The 21,073-nt window shown below is 36.7% G+C and overlaps 1 protein-coding gene and 1 long non-coding RNA gene across 3 annotated transcripts; both read left to right on the forward strand.

Moving 5' to 3' along the window:
* The first annotated feature begins 6,722 nt into the window (after window positions 1–6,722).
* Window positions 6,723–14,308, forward strand: LOC147873893 (uncharacterized). Of its 2 annotated transcripts, none has more exons than XM_087348614.1 (4): window positions 6,723–6,880; window positions 10,580–10,955; window positions 12,763–12,895; window positions 13,279–14,308. In XM_087348614.1, the coding sequence occupies exons 2-4, from the start codon at window positions 10,580–10,582 to the stop codon at window positions 13,673–13,675; spliced, it is 906 nt and encodes a 301-aa protein (XP_087204740.1). In that variant the 5' UTR covers window positions 6,723–6,880; the 3' UTR covers window positions 13,676–14,308. The 2 variants fall into 2 exon arrangements, with proteins under 2 accessions (XP_087204740.1, XP_087204739.1); XM_087348613.1 differs by lacking the exon at window positions 6,723–6,880 and adding an exon at window positions 8,750–8,924.
* A 344-nt stretch (window positions 14,309–14,652) lies between these two features.
* LOC110830742 (uncharacterized) lies at window positions 14,653–20,841 on the forward strand. Its single transcript, XR_002543357.2, has 2 exons — window positions 14,653–16,354; window positions 17,935–20,841. It is a non-coding gene; the product is annotated as an uncharacterized LOC110830742 (long non-coding RNA).
* The last annotated feature ends 232 nt before the right edge of the window (window positions 20,842–21,073 follow it).

Consider the following 21,073-nt stretch of genomic DNA (forward strand, 5'->3'; position numbering starts at 1 on the left):
AGAATAAAAGTTATTCATTGGAGGGTTACAGGATTTTAAGTTGAGGATTGCAAGGGTTCAGAGAGATTCCTGTACGATGGACCGGACGTACGCAGTAACTCAGGAGCGACGCATCACAGGATCGCACCAGAGGCAGCTGTGACTGTGATGACCGAAGAGCAACCACCTGGAAGAAGCCATGGGAGCGACTTATTGATTGTGCAACTTAAATCTGGTTCCCGACCAGTCAGTGTGTAATGATGTTAATGTTAAGGGAGCCTAACTGGATCGTTTAGATATTGGGTAACATCGTGAGGAGCGAGCCACGCTGCACCCACAGTAGAGGTGTGGGATGTTGATTTTTTAAAAAAGTTACCGTTAATGTTTCTGAGAAGGCAGGCGTTTCACCTCCAGAGACGCCCAGTTACCGAATGTAAGCGTTTCTTTCATCAGTTTCCCCCTCCATAAGGGTAAATATGGGTTGTGGCAGCGCTACCCGGAGCCTATGTTAACGGGGTTACATCGTTCGATCTGATGGTTTATTCCCCCAACTGGCCGAGAGATTTTTTGTTTAAAATATAATTATTTTTGATAACTTGAGTTACGTTATTCAAACATCTCTTGCAATTTCGGATTGAGGTTAGCGATTCCAATCTGTAACAGCTTCGCATTTCGAAGGATACCTGCTGCTTTGACTATTTTGTGATCTTCTCAGTCTTTCTACGAAAACTGCAGTGCGGTTCGTTATCATAATTGCCAAATTTCTAATTTCCCCACTATCACTGATAATCATCCGTTCTATCGCCGCATAAGAGCCACAGCGTAGGAAAGAACATGCAAAACCCAGTAAATTTTCACAAGGCGACGTAAAAAACTAAACATGTTTATCGTTACTTTTATTACTGTGCGTTGGTTTCGACGAATGGACATTTAACATACAAATTGCTAATGCTGCAAAAGTTGGTCGGGGAAGGGGACTTAATTTTGTTTACTCAGACACGATATTTCCTAAGGCCGGTCCTTGTGTTCACACAGTCTCATTACACTTGTATTTTGCGGGGGAGGGGATAGAAATTTGGAGTTTTGAAACGGATAATATGTGCACCTCAAAGTTGGCTTCCTATAGCAGTACAAAAGGAATGGTATTGAAGCTACGGCTACCCAGAATACATAAGAACACATGGGAACACTGAATTACGTTCTACATGTATGTCAAACTGCAGATTATGCTGATCAAAATAATGAGCCCGAAATAAAAATAGTGTATTCTGTTACTTGTAATTCACAATTCGTTTTGTTCGTTCACATATAGTAGCGCAGATATTTAAATTTGAAATATCGACATTATTTTATGAATACCCTGTATGACACTCGTTTTCAGGCACCTGTTTGCTTTGTGTAGTGTGTGACGTGCAATATGAGCAGGTGAGAGAAGATACACAATAATAGAATACAGCCGTTTTAATTAAACGCTCGTAAGTCAATATAGGATGTACATGTGTTGCGTGAAAAAATACTTCGCGTGAGGAAAACGAGAAGAGAGGACAATTAAACCGGATACAGAGGCTGCAGTACAAACAAGACGAGGGGCTGGGACCTTAGGACTTGAGGAAATTTGTGTTTTAATATGTACCAGAGGAAAAACTAAATGTTGACACCTGTACAGATATAATCACGTTTAAAATGTTTTTAGATCGGGTTCAGTGAAGTAACCTAGCATATACCGTGTAGTAACTTGTAGTTTTTCATTCCCTGGGGTGATATCGTGCAAGCCTAAAATTTGACCGGTTTTAATGGTGTATTTTTCAGTGGATTATGTGAACTGTAATTTTAATACGCATTACTTTTTATGGCTGATTTGTTACAAAATAAAACGACTTATAAAATGCACAAATTTTGTACCCCTTAAATAGGATATATCCGATCACGTATACATTTTAATGAACAATAAATATCCTTATCAGTTGGGATGAGTACTGACTGATATTGGGATGGATTACGAGCTTCCCAAGTGTGTTGCTTACTTCACGATTAATGTCACTTAAAACATAATTTAAACCTTTTTATTCGTTATCTGCCCCAAATCAAGAATACATTCCATTTTGTATGTGTATAAATAAGTAAAAAGTAGTTTATTTTGAAAATATTTAAGTAGACATATGAGGTAGGCTAACTAAGAACATACTGAAACTTTCTTGCCAAAAGTATTTTGCTTTGTTGAGGGACATTTTTATGAAACAGGGGTCAGGGGAGGTATTAGGCACTGTTACCAATATTTTGCCTACCTATGTGTCGATGGTGCCTATTAAGAAACATCAAATATGTAATAGAGTGTTCCGCTCGTGAGCTGATAAACTCAAATTTAGAAAATACGACGTGTCTGATCTCATTAACATCTTCGGAAAAATTAAGGTTTACTTTTCTGTACGTAAAGCTTCACGCTTTTATCCACGTATTCAGATTTCGCTGTCCTATTTAAAAATAAAATATTTTAAAACGTTATAGTAATGGAACTGATGGTGGGGGTATTACATTAATTAGCCAATTTTTTTCTGTAGAATGTCGATCACATGCTTAATTTCCATGTTGGCAGCACAAATCAGTTATAGTCAATGGCCTAAATTTTGAGACCGTGGTTGTCCTCACGAAGTAAAAATATGATATTATGCTTCCGAAGCTAACGAAATGCATAACATGAATCACATTGCACCGTTTTGCAAATGATCACAATAAACAGCAACATTGTGTCGTCGGCTTATGTGTCACAGGGTCAGTAGCTAAGCAATTTTCCAATAAATATTTGTCTTAACTTTATTTCGTTTAGAATGTGTGGATCACGGTTTGCCTAATGCGTCGTATGTTGATTGTTTATTCTTGTCTTTTGTAAAATTAGCCGATTTACATTAAATTAATTATGATTGTAACGCTATTTGTCCATAAGCTCTTTGCACGAAATATAAGAAATTAATGAAACGTATAAAAGTACTCCCTGAATTTCAATAAAACTTGATATTTGCAACTCTACTTGAGGTGCTGGGCGAGTACCGTATCTGCATTCTACACTTACATTTCATACTACTGGCGACACTAGGGACACGTGAAGATGGCAAATTATAAAATTTATGATTATGAAATTTTCTCTATTCCTCTATTCAAAAACAAAATGGTCCTGCTTCGTATTCAGGAGATTCCTGGTTGAAATTATCTGCCCAGAGACGGGCTGTTCTCATTAATTTCTTGTGGGTTTTTTAACTCTCTGATTGCAAATGCTGGGATAGTACCTTAAATTAGGCCACGATTGCATCCTTCTACGGTCTTTTAATATTATTGTTCATTAATAATCTCATCATTCAACGCTATATATAATCTAGGATATTTATAGGAAGTTAAATAACCGATAAATAAATAAAAGTCTCTGTTTTCTCTTTAGATCACTGTTCTTCTCAGCACTGATTTCAAACACCATCTTTACCTCAAATTTCATTTTACTTATAGAATAATTTTTCGAATTGTTTTCCTGACAAGTGTAACGCTCGCCAAATCTTCGGACACGTGTAAATAAGCAGCGTGGATCAAGCCAGGTAATAAATATGTTATTTACCTTCGTATTCGCATTCAGAAGGAACGTTCCCAAATCTCTTAGGGGAAATCTGAAGAAATAGTTTAAAATTCATCATAGACACTGACAAAACACGATTCATAATCATTCTGTCATTCCCTTCAAACGATACGTAATACCGACACGTGACGTGGTACCTTATCGAACACGGAGTGCTAAGGATGGGTGCAGCTCTAACGTCAATTACAGCTTTTTCCTTAAGTCGAAAATAATTCTACGTAGTTCTACAACCTAGCGCGGGGTTCGGCAAGTGTCGATAGGAGATTCTAATGTTGCCTGCACTTTTTACTGTTGCGTTTTATTCTGGTGATTTAAGATATGAAGTTAATAAGAATTTCCATTTTCAGTATCTTAAAAACAGACATGTATAGTCATTAGGTATTCCTAGTGGTTCCATCTGAATTGGCTCTGGTACAAACCATATTTTCACCAAAGTCTGGTTCCGAAACATTTCGCTCTGTTCAGAAAACTGTACAATGGACGATGAACAATGTCCAGAAATCCACTCATACACATCGTAATGTGAATGTTATGTCTTCTGGTGTTGATTAGATGTTTAAAGACGTGGTTATTAGTCTCATTTCAAATAGTGACACGCACCAAACCCAGGTCACTGTTGGAGCGATAATTCGGAAGGAATTTGGTTCGAATCTATGCCGTGTTAGCTGCTGTACCCACTGAGATTTTTTTATGATATTTTTTTCTGTCCCGGCGAATGCTCAAACGTAGTGGACTACCACGTACCTTCAAATACATACCCACTGTACCTCCTTATTCGATCTAACTTCACGACCGAGTGGTTGGCATTCTTACTTCGTACATTATTCGGGACATATCTTACTCAAATCTCTCGCCGGAGACCTGCTACCCTGACTGGGGTTTACGTGTCTTTCCTTAGTCCTTCCAGGCAATTTATGGGTTAATAGACCTGCCCGTACTTTAAAGAATGACACTACAACTTCATTCCACATCCTTCCCAATTCGTTACTCATTAATCGCCTGACAACTTCTTTAAATAATCTAACTAGATAGCTTACCAAACCCGAAGGTTCATCGCCGAACTAACCAAAGCCCTCCACCGGACCCTGTCCTGGGCCAACAACGTTAAATAAACTACAAATAAATAATCAAGCAGTAGGATTTGAGGTTTTCACTGCGGTGAGTCTGAAGATGGCTGTCTTCTGGGTTCATGCACCGACCTTGCTGCCTCCATCATTAGGGCGATCAGTAAACTTCTACCAGACTACACGGCGCAACAACCCAGAAGACAGCCATCTTCTAATAATCAAACAAATCATCATTCGGCACTACTTATAATCCCCATAGTTGATATATCATCATTGAATATTCAAAACATGCAGTGGGGTACTAAGTGTTTATAAATGAACTTCCGTATTGTTTTTGCAAACGAATTTGCGCAGTAGCAATTTATCCTGCACGAAATCCTACTCGATAGCGAGCTACAGTTAATGAGACAAATTTGATACCCGTTAGTCGAGTTAACAGTAATTTGCAGGATGTATGTAATGCTGATATTGGATACTTACACTTACGAGAACAATGCCTTTTTCTTAGAGCCCACTACCCCACTCCAATTTTCTAAGAACTCATGCCAAGAAATTGTAACCAACACCATGCAGCAGAGTCCTTGAGAAGTACGGAAAAGATAATGTGATGGATTTTTTTTTCTGCCGTAGATGCAAAAGAAGTATAGACATATAGATTAAAACGAAAATTCTATTGTCTATATTTATTTATAAATTCAGCCAGAAATACAAAGAAACCACAGCACTTCACCATCACAAAATCCAGCTGTCAATCCTGTTTAAAGAAATAATCGCTATTTACTTTGAGAATCACACGAAACCCATAACTAGGCTATGTAATATGGTCAGAATGATAATTTGTTGATTATTAAAATTGGTTGTGGTACTACATTTAATTATTACTGAGCTTTTACGTGTTGATATTGAAGCTTGTTTGCTTCAATATAGGCTGTAGACGTACTTCTGTTTTTATTCGGTATCATATTGCTACAATAACTCTCAAAATTAAATTTCAATCTAAAGCTTTCACGGCGACTAACTGGTATCCCCAGAAGATTTTATTAATGAAGGTACTTCTGTTTTAAAAGACTCGCAGCTTACATCTGGAAGTACTTTTTTAAGGTGTTACGGATGTAAGGAAATGCACTCAATTTCTTGTATCGATGCTTGCGAACGTTCTAATATGTAGTAATACAATGGATGGATCTATAACTTCCTGATATAGGCTAGTTCAACTGAAATTCCAATGCCCGTGGCATCACTTCCAGGATTTTCTGTTGGAATGAAACGCGAGGCAGTTCAAACCAGTTAAACCTAACACAATTTCAGTTATTCTTGTCATTTTATAGCCTATATTTCATTGTCTTCCAAGTTTACCGTTTCTATTAATTAACCCTAACGAAATGTAGGCTATTTATTTCGTATTTTATCATTATGTAAAATTTCCTAGTGTATCTTTGTCTTTCAATCACCAGTAATTATACACTTTTTTTCTTTTTCCCCAGTTTATTTGTCGTAGGACTAAATACTCGCTCCAGCATTCTCTTCAAACGTCCTTCCTGCTACGGAGAATTAAGTTTCAATTAATAATGGACTGTACCATTTATGTCAACAGCATTGTTTGTTTGTGAATCTGAGTGAAAAATATTTTTTAGTTAATGTTTCAAGAAACAAATTTAAATTTTAGATATGTCTGCGCCACGTATTTGAAGTTTCACACATCTTCAAACAAGTTATTGTATTTTCTGTCTTTAATAAATGAACAGGTGGTCCGAACAACCGGGGTTTGATTCCCATGAGGTCAGTTTCTGTTCCTCAACATCAAGACCATTCCATGACAACCTAATTTAAGATCTATTTCAACATTATCCTCCCAAATGTATTATACGTAGATATTCCATTTAATTAAATTAATATATCGATAACTATTTAGGACTCAGCACCTATCCGGGTGTTATGTTTGAGAGAAATATTCAGGAACAGACTGTGTGGAAAATAAAACGTAGGTCAGGTGGCTGTGTGTGTCCTGGGACTAATACTACCCTCCCCATGCCTCCCGCCACGTCCTAGACTTTTCTGTAATCCACCGCGAGGTCTGCTACACATCAGTTTCCATCTCGTCACCATCTAATGAAGCATCGAAACAATTAATTAGGCCAACATACGATGATGATGTTCTACGAAACTTCGTTTCACATTTCACGGAATAAGTTCTAACAATAGACCATCACTACAGGTAAGCTTTAACATTAATGATTGCCATAAATTTCAGATTTAAAACAGTAAATGAAAGTCTTCATGTGCAAATTTTCAGTTGCATTATAATACTGATTAGAGGCATGTGTTACGTTGCAGATAATAGATGCCTGTTTAATTGTCATAAAGTTAATTTAATTTATTTTCATGTTGCAACGATTTCAAAACTGGAGAATTCGGTTTTTTTTTTATAAATTTGTAACAACGAAACGAAAAATTTTGTTTTACTGATCATCGTCATCGTTGATGTAGACTCATTTTACAGTATGTGATTCATAAAAAATAAATGTAAGCTTATAGTTTGTTATTTTGAACGAAAATTAAGATAGTAGTAGAATATAGAAATGTGTTAGCGCTCGTCGGATGATATAGTGCGTCTTTTGACTAGGTGTTTGGCTGCCCTCCTAAAATTAAGAGGTATTAATTTTATATATAATCAACTTAATATTAATGTCAGAGATATCTGAAGCATGGGGTATAACAGTACTATGCCCCAACAGTACTTTAATAACGTAATGGTGAAGTCGCCCAACCAGTTTAGCTTCGCGTTGTTTTTAATTAATAAGTCATGAGACATTTTAGAAGTTATAGCAAAATATTAAACAGTACACGCTACACAAAATATACTGTGAGTTCAATAAAATTATTCACATTCTCGTTGTCAAAATTGTGGATAAAAAAGGCTCAGAAATTTTGTATGTACTTATATATTTGTAAAGTAATTAACTGTTTTGGTGCCCCTCTTTCATACAAAATATATGCCTCCGTATCTAATGAACCTTTGTAATTTCAAAACTGAGCTCACAATTATGGCAGTTTATCATTCTAGTAAGACATTGTTTATTTATTTGTGTCAAATGGCAGGTACATAAAATTTCATCTTTGACCCTTTTTTGCCAAGTTTGTAGACCATTTTGCCGTCAGAGACGTTGCCCAGGGTGCACCACAAGGAGGTAGGTCTACTATGCACCCATGATGTTCGAAAATTCTCACTTCTCCTAATTTTCAACAATAATCAGCAGCTTTCTTTTTATTGATCGAAGTAACAGAAATTAAAGTCACCGTTTTCGTGTCACATATTAACATTTGTACCTATAAAGAAGTTTTAATTTTGTTATATTTTGGAAGAATTCAAGATTATTATTTAATATTTAGCCTACATTTCGTTTTAAACATATGACGAGAAGGTTTAGGTCAAAAATGTCTGTCTTCTGCCATGATCTTCCTAAAGGTGAAGGCGGTAAACATATCAGAATTGTCGACCTGTTTCGATTAAACTGCGCAACATCCCAGAAGACAGTCATAGTCGCCGCCGAAAGAATCTAAAATCTCACCACGCACCCTGCATCTAGGCAAATAAACACATTTAAATTACCTTCATGCAGAATATTTGATTAGTTCGTCGCCATTAATACCACAGCTCACTATATAATACGATCATGAATCAGTTTCGTCTAGCATACTCACAACCGACTTTCCTATTTATTTATTAATATTTGTGAGAAGTGGTCGTGATCTAATTTAAGTTAAGCCTATCTCGTTTAAAACATAAAACGTTGTATATTTGGTTGTTTGGTTTTGAACTTTGGATTCCTTCAATGGGCCTTCTAGCGAACTGTATGACTAACATAACTAAAATGCGATCTCAAATATAGCACTAAAGTAGGAACTGTGTTGGTAATAAAATCTTATCCTTTTCATAACAATAATGTGTAGTCAGAAACTGAGTATCTCAGTGTTGAAAAATTCCGTTGTAATATTACTCAAACGTACAACGCAAGTTATGTAGGTTAATTCTTCGAATGTTGGTAATCCCTTTTGTGTTTCATACTATTGTCGTGCACAAGTCAGTCCAGTACAGGATTTCGATTTGTGAGGTTCAGTTCTATTGTCTAAGCATTATAATTCATCGTATACTTCGCATTATTTTATAGTTAAGCCACATGTCTAATATAGGCTTATTATCAATCACCAAGGAAGAACTTGCAGTTTTGCTTGATGAAATGTGTAGCCGTCAGTATCTGGTAAGATAATACTGTGTTTAAATATAGACTACTCAAGAAATTCTTCAAGCTTTGTTTATTTTAATGTACTTAGCTAATAATGCTTTTTCCAATGCATATTGAGTCAAATGAGAATGAAAAATAAGCACGAAGCGGATGTGACTATATCGAATTCACCTGAAGAAACAAGGAAGACTACGAAAATTCTAGTCATCGTAGTCGGTGATTCGACCAGATTAAAACTGGGTGCTTCCGCATTCAAATCCAGGATGCTGTCTTTACTGGAATCTGCTCGGTATTTATAAATACGTAAAGTAAAAGAAGGAGACTTCACAGCAATGGAGACGAAGGGGGTGGGCGACAGCCCAGGGTCTCGCGTCTCTGACACCTTTACTGTTAAGTAACGAAATTGCATTTTCTCGTTATATTGCCATAGTTTGCCATGTGTACGTACTTCTATCTGAGACCGACAGCAATGGAGAAGGAATTGAGAAAGTTTTCAATAAAAACGTGTGGAGAGTAAACCACAATTTGTAAATGTCTTCCATAAAATGCCATTGTTGACGGTAGATTGATCACATACTGTGTGTTCACATTACCACTCTTTATCTTAATGGTCCTGAGCATTGTTGGCAACATACTTCTCAGTGTGTAACCGATGACGATAAAGATCTACCTCCAAACAACAATGACACAGGAGCTACTGACAGGATTGGTCATTCTATCAATAAAGATTGATCTAGCTTCAGTGCTGAATTATTAAAAAATATTGGTTTCATTCAATTACAGAAACGTATAGAAATATATTTTTAGAGTAAATAACTATCAATATATTATTTCTCAAAAATAGGTCGTTATAAACGAAACTAGTGCATAAAATACTACACTTCTGCCCGAATTAGTCTACAATTTTATAAAAAAAATACCAGTATGTTTTAATTCACATTTAAATTAAATGAAGGTCATAAATATTTATGTGATCTCTGCCCAGATATGCTCGTGCTATTTTCAGGCGTGTTCAGAGACAATAAAGTACAGAAGATGTGGTGTAGCCTGTGTTATGTCACGCGTCACCTCTCGTTGTTAGGCCTACAAGGAATTCGTGCCATTGTCAGGAGGTTGAGATATCGTTTGTAGTATCTGGGCTGTGACAATTCGTCGTCATCAGGTTTAATGACTACTGATTCGATAGAATTTCCCTACTAACATACCACTGAACCTTTCTTGTAGGAGGCAATGCACCAATCGTGGTTGATTTGTATTAGGCGATTTGTTATTTTTATTAAGTATTTGTTCCAGATTAAATATTTAATTCAGGCGGTTACCAGTTGTCATCATGCAGGATGTTAATGTATATTTATGACACGCGTGCCGCGAAAATACATAGGCTGACCGCATGTCGCCCACGAATTGAAAACCCCTAAGCGGCGTGATTAGCGTCTAACAAGCACGGTTGCCTACGTGTAAGGAATAGCCCTCACCTATTATGTCTATCAGCTAGTTTATTTGCATTCGCCTGGAAGTATTTTGGAAAACCAAAAAGAAATATCATGTCTGCTTTAAAGCACCATTTTGATGTCATTCTCAAACCGCGCTTTTACTTCCAGATGTGCAGAACAGGTTTGTTTAGTTAGGTGTTCGACAGTGTGATATCGTTTGCAAACGCCTGTCTTCAGATGGACGTGATAGGATTGTCGGGTGATGATCACCAGTCAAGTCTCCAAGAAATCGCGGCAGACGCCGTAGGAGATGCCAGCAACGAGTCCCCACCTTCCGCTGATAGCAGCGTCTTTGTAATGCGTCGAGAGGCTTCTACCCGTCTCCAAGCGGCCATCGAGTTCTCTGCGTCCTGCAGCGACGCAAGAAATGGTTATGAGTTTCAGCCTCTGCAAGCAGTCAGAGGCCGAAACGACGGAGCCGAACGAATCATAGTTCCGCAAGAAGTGAGGGCGGTGACGACGGAACGCAACGCATCTCTGGAGAGCCATCTGGTCACCATTCAGACGTTACCCAATACCGCGTGGAGAATGGCTTCTACTCAACTTGAACGAGGTTGTGTTCTTCTCAAATTGGTTTTAACTGGTGGCAAAATGGGATATTTTTCAAAATTGATGGCCAAATCCCTAAGGGGGAGGGGGGGAAATCCGTGATGCACAAGTCACAACATGTCACACAAGTGCAACAAATGCAACGCAGTTAATATCAAAAGTCAGCACACATGCAACTGTTAACATCCCAAGACTGGCTAACGTGAAAGCTTGGAATGTTATGCAGTCCCTCCTTCCCTCAAGTCTAGTGTAGGGCGTCTCTTCCTGCGCAAACATTCGACGAGTTGAAGCCTCAACTACCTGACAAACAATACATTTCATCTTATCGGTTTTGCTGTATTCAAGTGTGTGAAGTATCACGAAAGCAAGACATTATTTTTCGTTTTTCAAAGTGTTTGCTCGATTAACAGGCAGGATTTGAGGTTTTCACAACGGCGAGTACGAAGATGACTGTCTTCTGGTTTGTAGCGTCTGGTAGAAGACCAACAAGGTTAACATGAATATTTCGTCCCCGGCTTTAACGTGATTTACGTTTTGGCGAAGAACTTGATTAACCATGATAATGATAAGCAATTTAGGCGTTCTTTACTTGAAGTAACCAACAAGTTGGTGTAGAGAAACGTTCTGGAAGGTAACCGACTACGATTAAACTATCGGCCGGTTTTTCGGTTACCTGCGTGTTTTTCTTCTTGTATGTCAGTGTTTCTTTCGGCGAATGAGGATTAATAGGTAGATCTACAATAAGGGTGGCTGGTTCCTTCCAAATCCTTAACTCAAGTTATTATAAACTCGTGTAAGATTTGAGGTTTTCACAGCGGTGAGTATGAAGATTCCTGTCTTCTGGGTTGTTGCGTCGTGTAGTCTGGTCGATGTTAACCAACGTTTCAGAGGCCATAATGCCTCCGTCATCAGGGCGATGAGCATGAAGATTTCTGTCTTCTGGGTTGTTGCGCTGTGTAGTCTGGTCGATGTTAACCAACGTTTCAGAGGTCATAATGCCTCCGTCATCAGGGCAGTATGACCTCTGAAACGTTGGCAAACATCGACCAGACTACACAGCGCAACAACCCAGAAGACAGGAATCTTCTTATGATAAACTCGTGTTTATGTCTTCGTATCAAGACTGGTTGCTGGCCCATCCACTTAGCTTCCTATTCTATAGATACCGGGTGCCTCTCCATGGGGGTAAAGGGGCGAGGGAGTGAAGCTAACCAGTCGCCTCTGTCTAGTGACGAGGTCAAAGAAGAGAGGAGTTACACCTCCTATATCCTCTTGGTCTACGTCTTCATTACATAGTGCTTAATATGAATCAGGGGCGACATAATCGACTCATATTGGAAAATCTGTAGAGCTTAAAGTTGAGTTTATATAACCTGGGAGTTAACCAGATTTACGTGTCGCGACATAATGCGTTAGTTAGACATTCTGTGTGCATTTTGAATAAGTAAAATTAATTGCGGGTGCACAATAGGCCTATTTATTTGTTTCGCTTGTTTTGATCCTTGGACCGTTTAGCACATACTGCTCATTTTATGTACCTATAGGAAATACGAAGCAGGAATAGTAAATATGCCACAAATACTTTTGATCATTTTAATATTGTTCTCACATGCCCTAGGTTTTTCCAGTGATTGTATTCCACGAGATTCCAAAGTTTTGTATGTTACGCATTTATTGCATTCCAGTCCTAGTTAATAAGCATTGTAGTTTTATGGCATTTCATTGCAACAAGATTTGATTAATAATTTTCAGGACTTTCGTTATAAAATAAAATATCATAATCATGTTTAGACGTGTGTTGGTATCCGCAGACTACAAGAAATCGGCGTGCGATCGCGAGCGAACGAGAATGCGAGACATGAATCGAGCATTCGACCAACTGAGAGAGAAATTGCCATTATGCAAGCCTCCGGGGAAGAAACTGTCAAAGATCGAATCCCTTAGGTGAGGAAATATTAAATCCAGAAAAGTGGGTGATTGCAAGAACAGCGCAAGTTCACATGAGCAATTCATAATATATTTTACATGCCAACACAACGATTACAATGTTTGTGTTAGAGGGTAACTAGAACTGTGATTAATTATAATCTATTTGAAATAAATGTTATGCATCATCAAGACTTTCAATTTTATTTTAATGACATCTAATCCAGAGGTGTCACTGTCTTATTGCAGGGGGCAAATCTCAATTTTAAACCATCCGTTAATTCGTTGCATTTAAAGTATTTCTGATTTCATCTAAGTATGTTTACGCCTACGATAAATCATAAAACTGCACTAAGCAAGACCACCGCTCCATTGTGGAATTCAATTTTGTTTATCTGCAGACTGGCTATCCGGTACATCCGTCATTTACAGACCCTGCTGGAGATAGGTCCCGACCTGACTGTAGATACATGCAGTACCCGATTCTCCGCCCAACAGCACAGTGTAATCACATGGCCAGATATGACTCGGGACCCGTATTACTACCCTCATCACATCGAGCCTCTACCCTCAACGTACCAGCTGCAGGGCAGTGTCGTGTACCCAGGATCCAGTGATTACAGTATCATGCCCACAACATCTCCGCATCCACAGTACGGCTTGACGGTAGTTGATAATCAACAGGAAGACCTGACAGCTTCAGGGTTCAAGGAAGAACTACCAGCAATGTACTGGCATGCAGACTCTTCGGAAGCAATATATTCTCCTTGCATGACACCAGAGTATTATTTTATTTAGTGTTCTGTCTGACGACAGAGTACCAGCTGCAATATTAATTAACATTGCAGATTTTCGTCGTACGTTAGAATAATTCACAGATGTATTTTCAAATTTAATCTTGTACCAAAGATAACGTGATCACAGTTTGCTTGGTATTGTAAGTGTCCATTGGCATAATTCTGGTAGCTGTCTACCTAACAGGACATTAAAGGCCTAAGCCTCTCCAATCGACGTTAATGTAACGTCATATTGGTATAGTAGTTACATCTTTAATGCCTGTGTAATTATCTTTGAATCACGTTGCAGTAGAGAGATGTTTCGGGCTCCTTTTATCAATAAAGATGACTCAGGAACGTTCTTTCAAACTTAATTGAAATATTTTTTGCATTTAAGCAAGTCCTTTGAAAACCTGCGATGTTAAATATATGGTGATAATGTACGTTCAAAGACCAACAATATAATTGACGGCATGCACATAGTTTAGACTACGTCGTTAAACATTAGATAGATTGCAGAAATGTTTTATCCAAAAGTAGTAGATTTACTCTGTTACTTTATTTGAATAACTCAGATGAATAGTTAGAATAAACATGAAATTTGCCTAAAATGTAAAAAAAAAAGTTTAATAAACCTGCAATCAGTTAAAAACTGCTGCTGTAGTTTTTATTCATGTTTGATATGGACAACGTAAATTATATTAATAGGCCTAATATTAGATTTCATAGATGTGGTCCATTTATAGATCATTAATTTAGCAGAAGTTTACTTTGTGATTAACAATGGATTGCCGTCTCAGTGGCCGCGCGGTCACTGGGACCGTGGGTTTGAATCCCACTCAAGCCATGGATGTTTGTCCGCGTGTCCTGTGTACAGGTAGAGGCCTTGCGACTGGCCGATCCCCCGTCCAAGGAGTCCTACCGAATGTCTATAGATCAAGCCAACGAAAAGTTGGGACCCGCAGTGCTTAGGCACTTGAAGAACGGGTCGTCAAAGTAAGTAAGTAACAATGGATTATGAAAGTAATTTTGCGAAAGATTTAGGGAAGTTTTTCGCCAGTCATTCTTTCTGTTCATGTCAATATAAATGACAGATTTGCATTAAATTAAGCCTGAAACAAAAATTCTTTAGTCAAAAATAGGCGTAAGGTCTATTTTGATTCAGATAACGGCCACTGCGGACCCCTTGTACTGTACCAGTTTCCAGTTATTAATACTGAATTTTTACTCGTCATATCCGGTTAAAGCCTAGCAGCTTGATTCAAGTTACGTCACAAAGCAGCAAGAATAAAATTGAACACCAAATTTCATACCCATGAAAAGTAAATACACTTATAGCGTTGTGCATTGTAATCTTTACTTTTATAGTAAGAGATGGGAAGTACTTGCCATAAACTATTTTCTCTCATTAACTGAAGAATCAAATAGCAGATTTTTGTCAAGTTGCTGTTTCCTTTGCTTAAAATCAGGTAAAATGTTGAATAGATATCTTAATCGCTCCCGGTTAACTATTTGGCACAATAGGCGGTCTACTAGGGCTGCACAATTGGAGATCGGCAAAAACTAAATGAAAAAAAGAAAGAAATGACGTAAATAGAATATAATTAGTGTCTCAAAACATAATTACGTGTGTGTTTGCGTTCACAGCTTTGGAATATGCCTCCAACAGTACTTCGTGTCGTATACAAAAGATTGATGTGTGTGTGCGTATAGTGACGTCTACAATGTGGCCATTCGTGGTGGGGCTGTAGGGAGGTTCGGCAAGACTGGAGATCCCCTTGCGTCCCGATTGTGTGTCTTCTTCAGGGTTGCGCAACCTGTGTGCTACGAGTATGTTCACACGTTATAGACAGGCAAAAGGCTATATCGTATCTTTGGAAACTGGAGTTCGTAATACACCACACACACACACACACTGGTTCATCATAAATACTTTAATTCAGCATGTGATGTTTTTTCATGACTGCACTTTTACAGGCAAGGATTCATATGTTGATGCATATTCAGGACATGTACTTTCATACCCTATCATCATGACGAGAAATTTTGTGCTGTGCCGTCATGTGCCTTTGACAAATTAGGATGCCGCAGATGAGAAAAGGTTGCGGAACGCTGGTAAACTTGAAACAGAGTTTCCTGTTCAGTAGGTTATACAGATTATACCAAGGTTATCTGTGATACCAACATTGGCACGCCATACATGAGATTTTAAGTTATTTGACTAGTGTGAATCAGGCTTTAGGGGTCTTTCGGGTATCGTTCCCACATCAAAAGAGCGCGTTATACAAACCACTTTGGAATATGCTAGTTTTATAATATCCTTCTAGATGGGACTAAAACCACAACACCTTGGTGCTAGTTTCCTTTTGCTTCGTTAAGCATCTTGTTAGGTACAAGAAACAGAATCGTTGTATACCCGATTACCTGCCAGGTAATTTGGTATGATTGGTAACACTGTTATTGTACACACACACACACACACACACACACACAGAGTCAGTCACAGTATTGTACCATTGATAGGAGAATATTACTACGTGACTTGCAAGGCATTTGAGTTTGTTTCCTTCAGTCGTATTTTAGACGGTGTACGAAGTTGACATGTTTGACAAAGTAATGAAAATATTATCATATTGGTATCTCCAATATGAACTAATAACCTGCTTATATATATTTGAACCTTGGGAGAAAAAATTACTTAGTATCCTTTAAAGCACATACAGTTTTGTAACTCATACGTCATACGTACCAAGGGACAAGAGAATTTGAGTGTTTGCGAAGAAGTTTGCCAGTTTTTTGTATATGTTGGAGGTTATGTTACAGATACTGGATCTTTTGCGTATTTACAGAAGTACAGTGACAGCAGTTTTTTTGCCAACTGGTGTAAGGTAACATTAATTTCAGTAATTTGTGATGCAGATAGTTACAGATCTTAACAAATAGAAACCAAGAAACGAATAAGTAGAATATATATGTTAACACTGGGTCAAGTTTTACCAACTGAGGTTTGTTTTCATAACCTTATCATTTATTTAGTTTTATATGAGCAAAATCATGACATATTGGGGGTGAGGGTGATTTGGTTGAAAACTTATTGAGCCTTGGATTATACCAGTGAGTCTGTAGGTTTGAAATCAAGTTTAACAACACAGGTGTGTTATGGGAAGAATTATAAAACCTGGTTGATGTAATATATTTTTAATTGACGTAGGCTTGCAAATATGTGAGAAATGAACACTTAAATATTTTGTTTGGACACTGAATTTTATCACTAAGAAACAAAGTATTCTGCATATAATAAATCATCATAACATGCAAGTATATTGTTCTGTATTATCACACTTTTAAGGAACTGATTGATAATGAATATTAATGGCCCACTCTCTATAACACTAATTAATGTCTATCTCCTTCACTCTGTCTCACCTAAACAATATATTCCAAAAAATAATATAATGGACAAAAATATTTATTTTTAAAGCAAGTAATTTTCAGAAAAATATAAGTATATTGTTGAATTTCGAGTATTAGCTATATTATAATATTTCTTTGACCTTTGTTGAATGGTACAAGACTATCATGAACAGGATACAGATATCATATAAAAATTATTTGAAATATTATTAGCGAAACATAGAGCTTTATAAGAATTGGTTACAACATATATGCAGAGTTAAGACTTGATACCAGAGCAAGCAGGCTGGTCACAGTGGCCGCACGGTCTGAGGTGTGGGCCCTGTGCGCCTGGACACTGGGACCGTTTGTTTGAACTCACTCAAGGCATGTATTTCTGTGTTGTGATGTCCTGTGTACAGGTAGAGGTCTTGTGACAGGCTGATCACTTGTCAGAAGAGTCCTACCAAGTATCTAAATAGATTCAGTAACCTCCAAAAAATGCTGCCAAAATTCATACTGGTTTGTAGAACCACAGACGATGATGATGACCAGTGCAAGCACTGGAATGTAAACCTTTAGAATGAAGGTATTTGAGATGTTCAGAGGACAGACCAGTTATACCTAGAGAGTTAAACAGGTAATTAAGTTGAATCTTACATAGTTCATGGTGATGATATATTTTGAGAGAGATCTATCATATAATTATGTATTATACTGAATTCACTAGCTTTATTTCGTTGCCAGGGACAGGTGAATTTGAAAGCCAACCCATCTGATTTGGTTCAAATCAATTTTTCTAAATATTAGGAACAGATTTTTGCCATCTTCACTAAATATGATACAAAGAAGGTGTGAGAGATTGTATGTTCCTTAACTATTGAACAGATAGTATCATTGTGTTGATTGTTGGTCTTGTTGCATACTCATCATATGTTTACCTGCCTCACTACACTATGTCTCTGTTGACTTATATGAACGTCTTGGATACAGACAGTGTGGTTGTTGATTGTCATTATGCGGACAGTAGAATTTGAACACATTGTGAAACTCCAATTTTTGTTTGTTTGTTTTCTGTTGCACCTTCTACCTTTATTTTTTGTGTCTTGTTGCCTCTTGTAATATTTTATCTGTATCATGAGGTAATAGAGAAAGTGATGTATATATTTATAATCTGTTTGACTAAGTTTAACATAATATGTATTTTGATACTTCTATAGGCATGATAAAAGTCATTATACTTCTGTATGTTGTAGCTTGATAAAAGAAGCATTGTATTCAATAAAACCCTTGGGATGTAATGTTAATTACTTCTGAAACATTATTTCCTTTGACATTAGCATCCCTTTGTTATAAAATACATCACTGTGTAGTACATATTTATGTTAATTCAGATTTCATAGGAAATTTTTCAGTGAATGAAATTTTATTCCAATATGATCTGTGTTGTACTTCTACAATGTTAAGTCTCTGAATTACTGTGGTGACTGAATATGTGTGTAAAAGTAGAATATTTGTGTGTACATATTAAAATGTTACAAAAAATATATATAAATATAAATATATATATATATATATATATATTATAGGTCTTTAAAATAAATCAGGATGTGGATGCTCTCATACTGTATCAGGAGTACTCTGCGTGGTTGTAGTTTACGTCAGTGACACATTGCATTTATAAGTCTCTGTAACAGCCCTCCCAGCCTGTCATGTGACAAAATATTCTACTTCCTGTGTTTCTTAGTGTCCTCATTCAGACCTTTTTGTTCTGTTGGAGTCTTATCTGCTATTCTAGTTTGAATCAAGAATAAATACTTTAGACAGTATCCCTTTCCACTTCAGAATTTGTTGAAACTGGCTACTCCGGATTTCAACAATGACTACTAAAGAATCTAGAGGATGGAGTTCAAACCTGCATTGACTGATGACACCAAAATACAGAAGGCTTTTATGGTGACAGGTGAACTTGTACTGTGCATTTAAAATGCCAATGTGGAGGTATTCAGAGACACAAAGTAAAATAAAGATACATTTTTTTTTCCTTTAAATGATTCTGTTGCTATGAATGTAGGTACTTTCATCTCATAGATTGTTTCAGTGGTGTCATAAAAGACACGTTTCGTGTAATAACTTATCGTTTCAGGAGAATCTTGGAACTTTACTCTCCTCACCTCACCTCCACCCAGAATTGTGTTGATGACTGTAAGTGCATTGCTTCTGGTGTTGAATAATATTTATCCAACTTTAATTTCATTATGCAGTTGTCTGAACTGCAATTTTTTTAGAAAGTCTTACAAGTTATTTATTAATGAAATATTTTAAAATTTCTTGCTGTAGTTGACATTGTTTGAATGTAGTGCATATAATTGTGATTCATTTAATTTCAGATTTAATTACATATATGGTATGGATGTTAATCTGCTTTATCCCCATTGCTAATCATTATGTTAATTTGGTATTTACCTGAGTTGTGAGGGGTTTGCTATGTATTTACTTTCCTTGCCAGTAAAGATATCCATCTGAAGAAATCTAGAAAATGCTTTATAGGATTGTGAGCCACGTTAGAGGGGGAGAAACTGAGAAAGATATGTATTTGTAAGTACACTGCATTTATCATCATTTATGTTAATTGATAGAAGGTATTAGATATAATAAAAAAGTGGACAGAAACATTAACAAAATAAGTAAATGGAACACAGTCATTATTGAGAAGCAAAGTCATTCAGCTACATACAGAAAAATTTAATAATGCAAATGCAGGGAGTATTTATATGATAAATAATTCTCACATACTCCCTAACAAGACAATAACATTAATTTTTATGACATTGGCTATATGGAAAACATATCCCACCTTAAGTTTTGGAGTTGTTGACAAACTTTGGTAATAATAAGGTTGATCCATTCAAACTTGGAAGATACCTCTGGACTGAAGTGTATTCATATGTTTTTTATATATATCAAATAGCATATTTGGCAGTGTGCTGCCAAAAATACACTAGTGTGACTATCAAAGATTAGGGCTCGAAGTGTCAAATTGTAAAGTCTGTTTGTGTAACGTATGGGCACAAAAGTATAAGTATGACCTTAAAGCATAAACCTATATGTTGTGTGTGTTTTCTTTAAATGGCCAATAGCATATTATGTTTTTATCTTTCAAGTAATGTACTTATCTGTTTGAGAAGAATTTTAATCAGAGCCCAGCACCCTTAAAACAAGTATACAGATTTCTATGTGAATTTTTTTGGTCTGTTTGTACTAAACATATTCAAGACTGGTTTGCAAATTTGTATTAGTGAATTGTCTACAGATCATACCCATGAAGTTTAAAGAAATTGGTGTAATGTTGCTGTGGAAAGCATGTAGATGTATGTCATTGTTGGTCTTAGGTTGTTATGCTGTGTTTACTTCTAGGCAGACACCAGTGTTTTGGAGAAACATCTTGTCTCTGAATCTATGAAATGTTTGTATGTACCTACAAGTCTACATGGCATTACAGCCCAGAAGACCAGTGTTAACATTGTCACTGTGGGAATTTCAAATCTCACACATAGAATAATGTCTGCAAATACTGTATCATTATCGGTAAATATTTCCTGTCACTATAGATGTTGGCATGATATAGTTTCCACATCAAGTTTTAGATGTCTTCTTTATCGAACATAGTTGGGTATTTAGAAATAGAGGTGTACAATTCTGGTGAGCTAATGTTGTAGTACTTATGTTTTGGAAATTAATTTTTTGTATCCATTTTGTAACATTGTTTAAAAATAAAAGTTGTGACAAAATGTTTATTTAAAGTATGAAGTCACAAAAAGGTCCTATTTTTGACAAGTGTCAAATGTGATATTGAAAACATTACATACTTATTTAACAAAGAATGTAGACATACATGTGGTATGTTCTTTTATCCCTAGTAATTAAGGTTCAATGTCCATACACTTGTTGGCATCCACATGTGCAAGAAGTTGTTAGGAATATTGTTAGTTATTGGCTATATTTCATACCTGAAGTTTTATGTCTT

Source organism: Zootermopsis nevadensis, unplaced genomic scaffold (genome assembly GCF_977971745.1).
Source record: "Zootermopsis nevadensis isolate Lab colony 2312 unplaced genomic scaffold, Znev_1.0 Znev_ptg000013l, whole genome shotgun sequence".
Taxonomy (NCBI): Eukaryota; Metazoa; Arthropoda; class Insecta; order Blattodea; family Termopsidae; genus Zootermopsis; species Zootermopsis nevadensis.

What these genes read in the sequence shown, in the direction of transcription:
- LOC147873893 (XM_087348613.1), top strand. Translation starts at nt 8,844, where the DNA reads ATGTCTAATATAGGCTTATTATCAATCACCAAGGAAGAACTTGCAGTT. An exon ending in TTCTACTCAACTTGAACGAG is followed by an intron (nt 10,956 to 12,762) that starts GTTGTGTTCTTC and finishes TGGTATCCGCAG; the next exon opens with ACTACAAGAAATCGGCGTGC. An exon ending in TCAAAGATCGAATCCCTTAG is followed by an intron (nt 12,896 to 13,278) that starts GTGAGGAAATAT and finishes GTTTATCTGCAG; the next exon opens with ACTGGCTATCCGGTACATCC.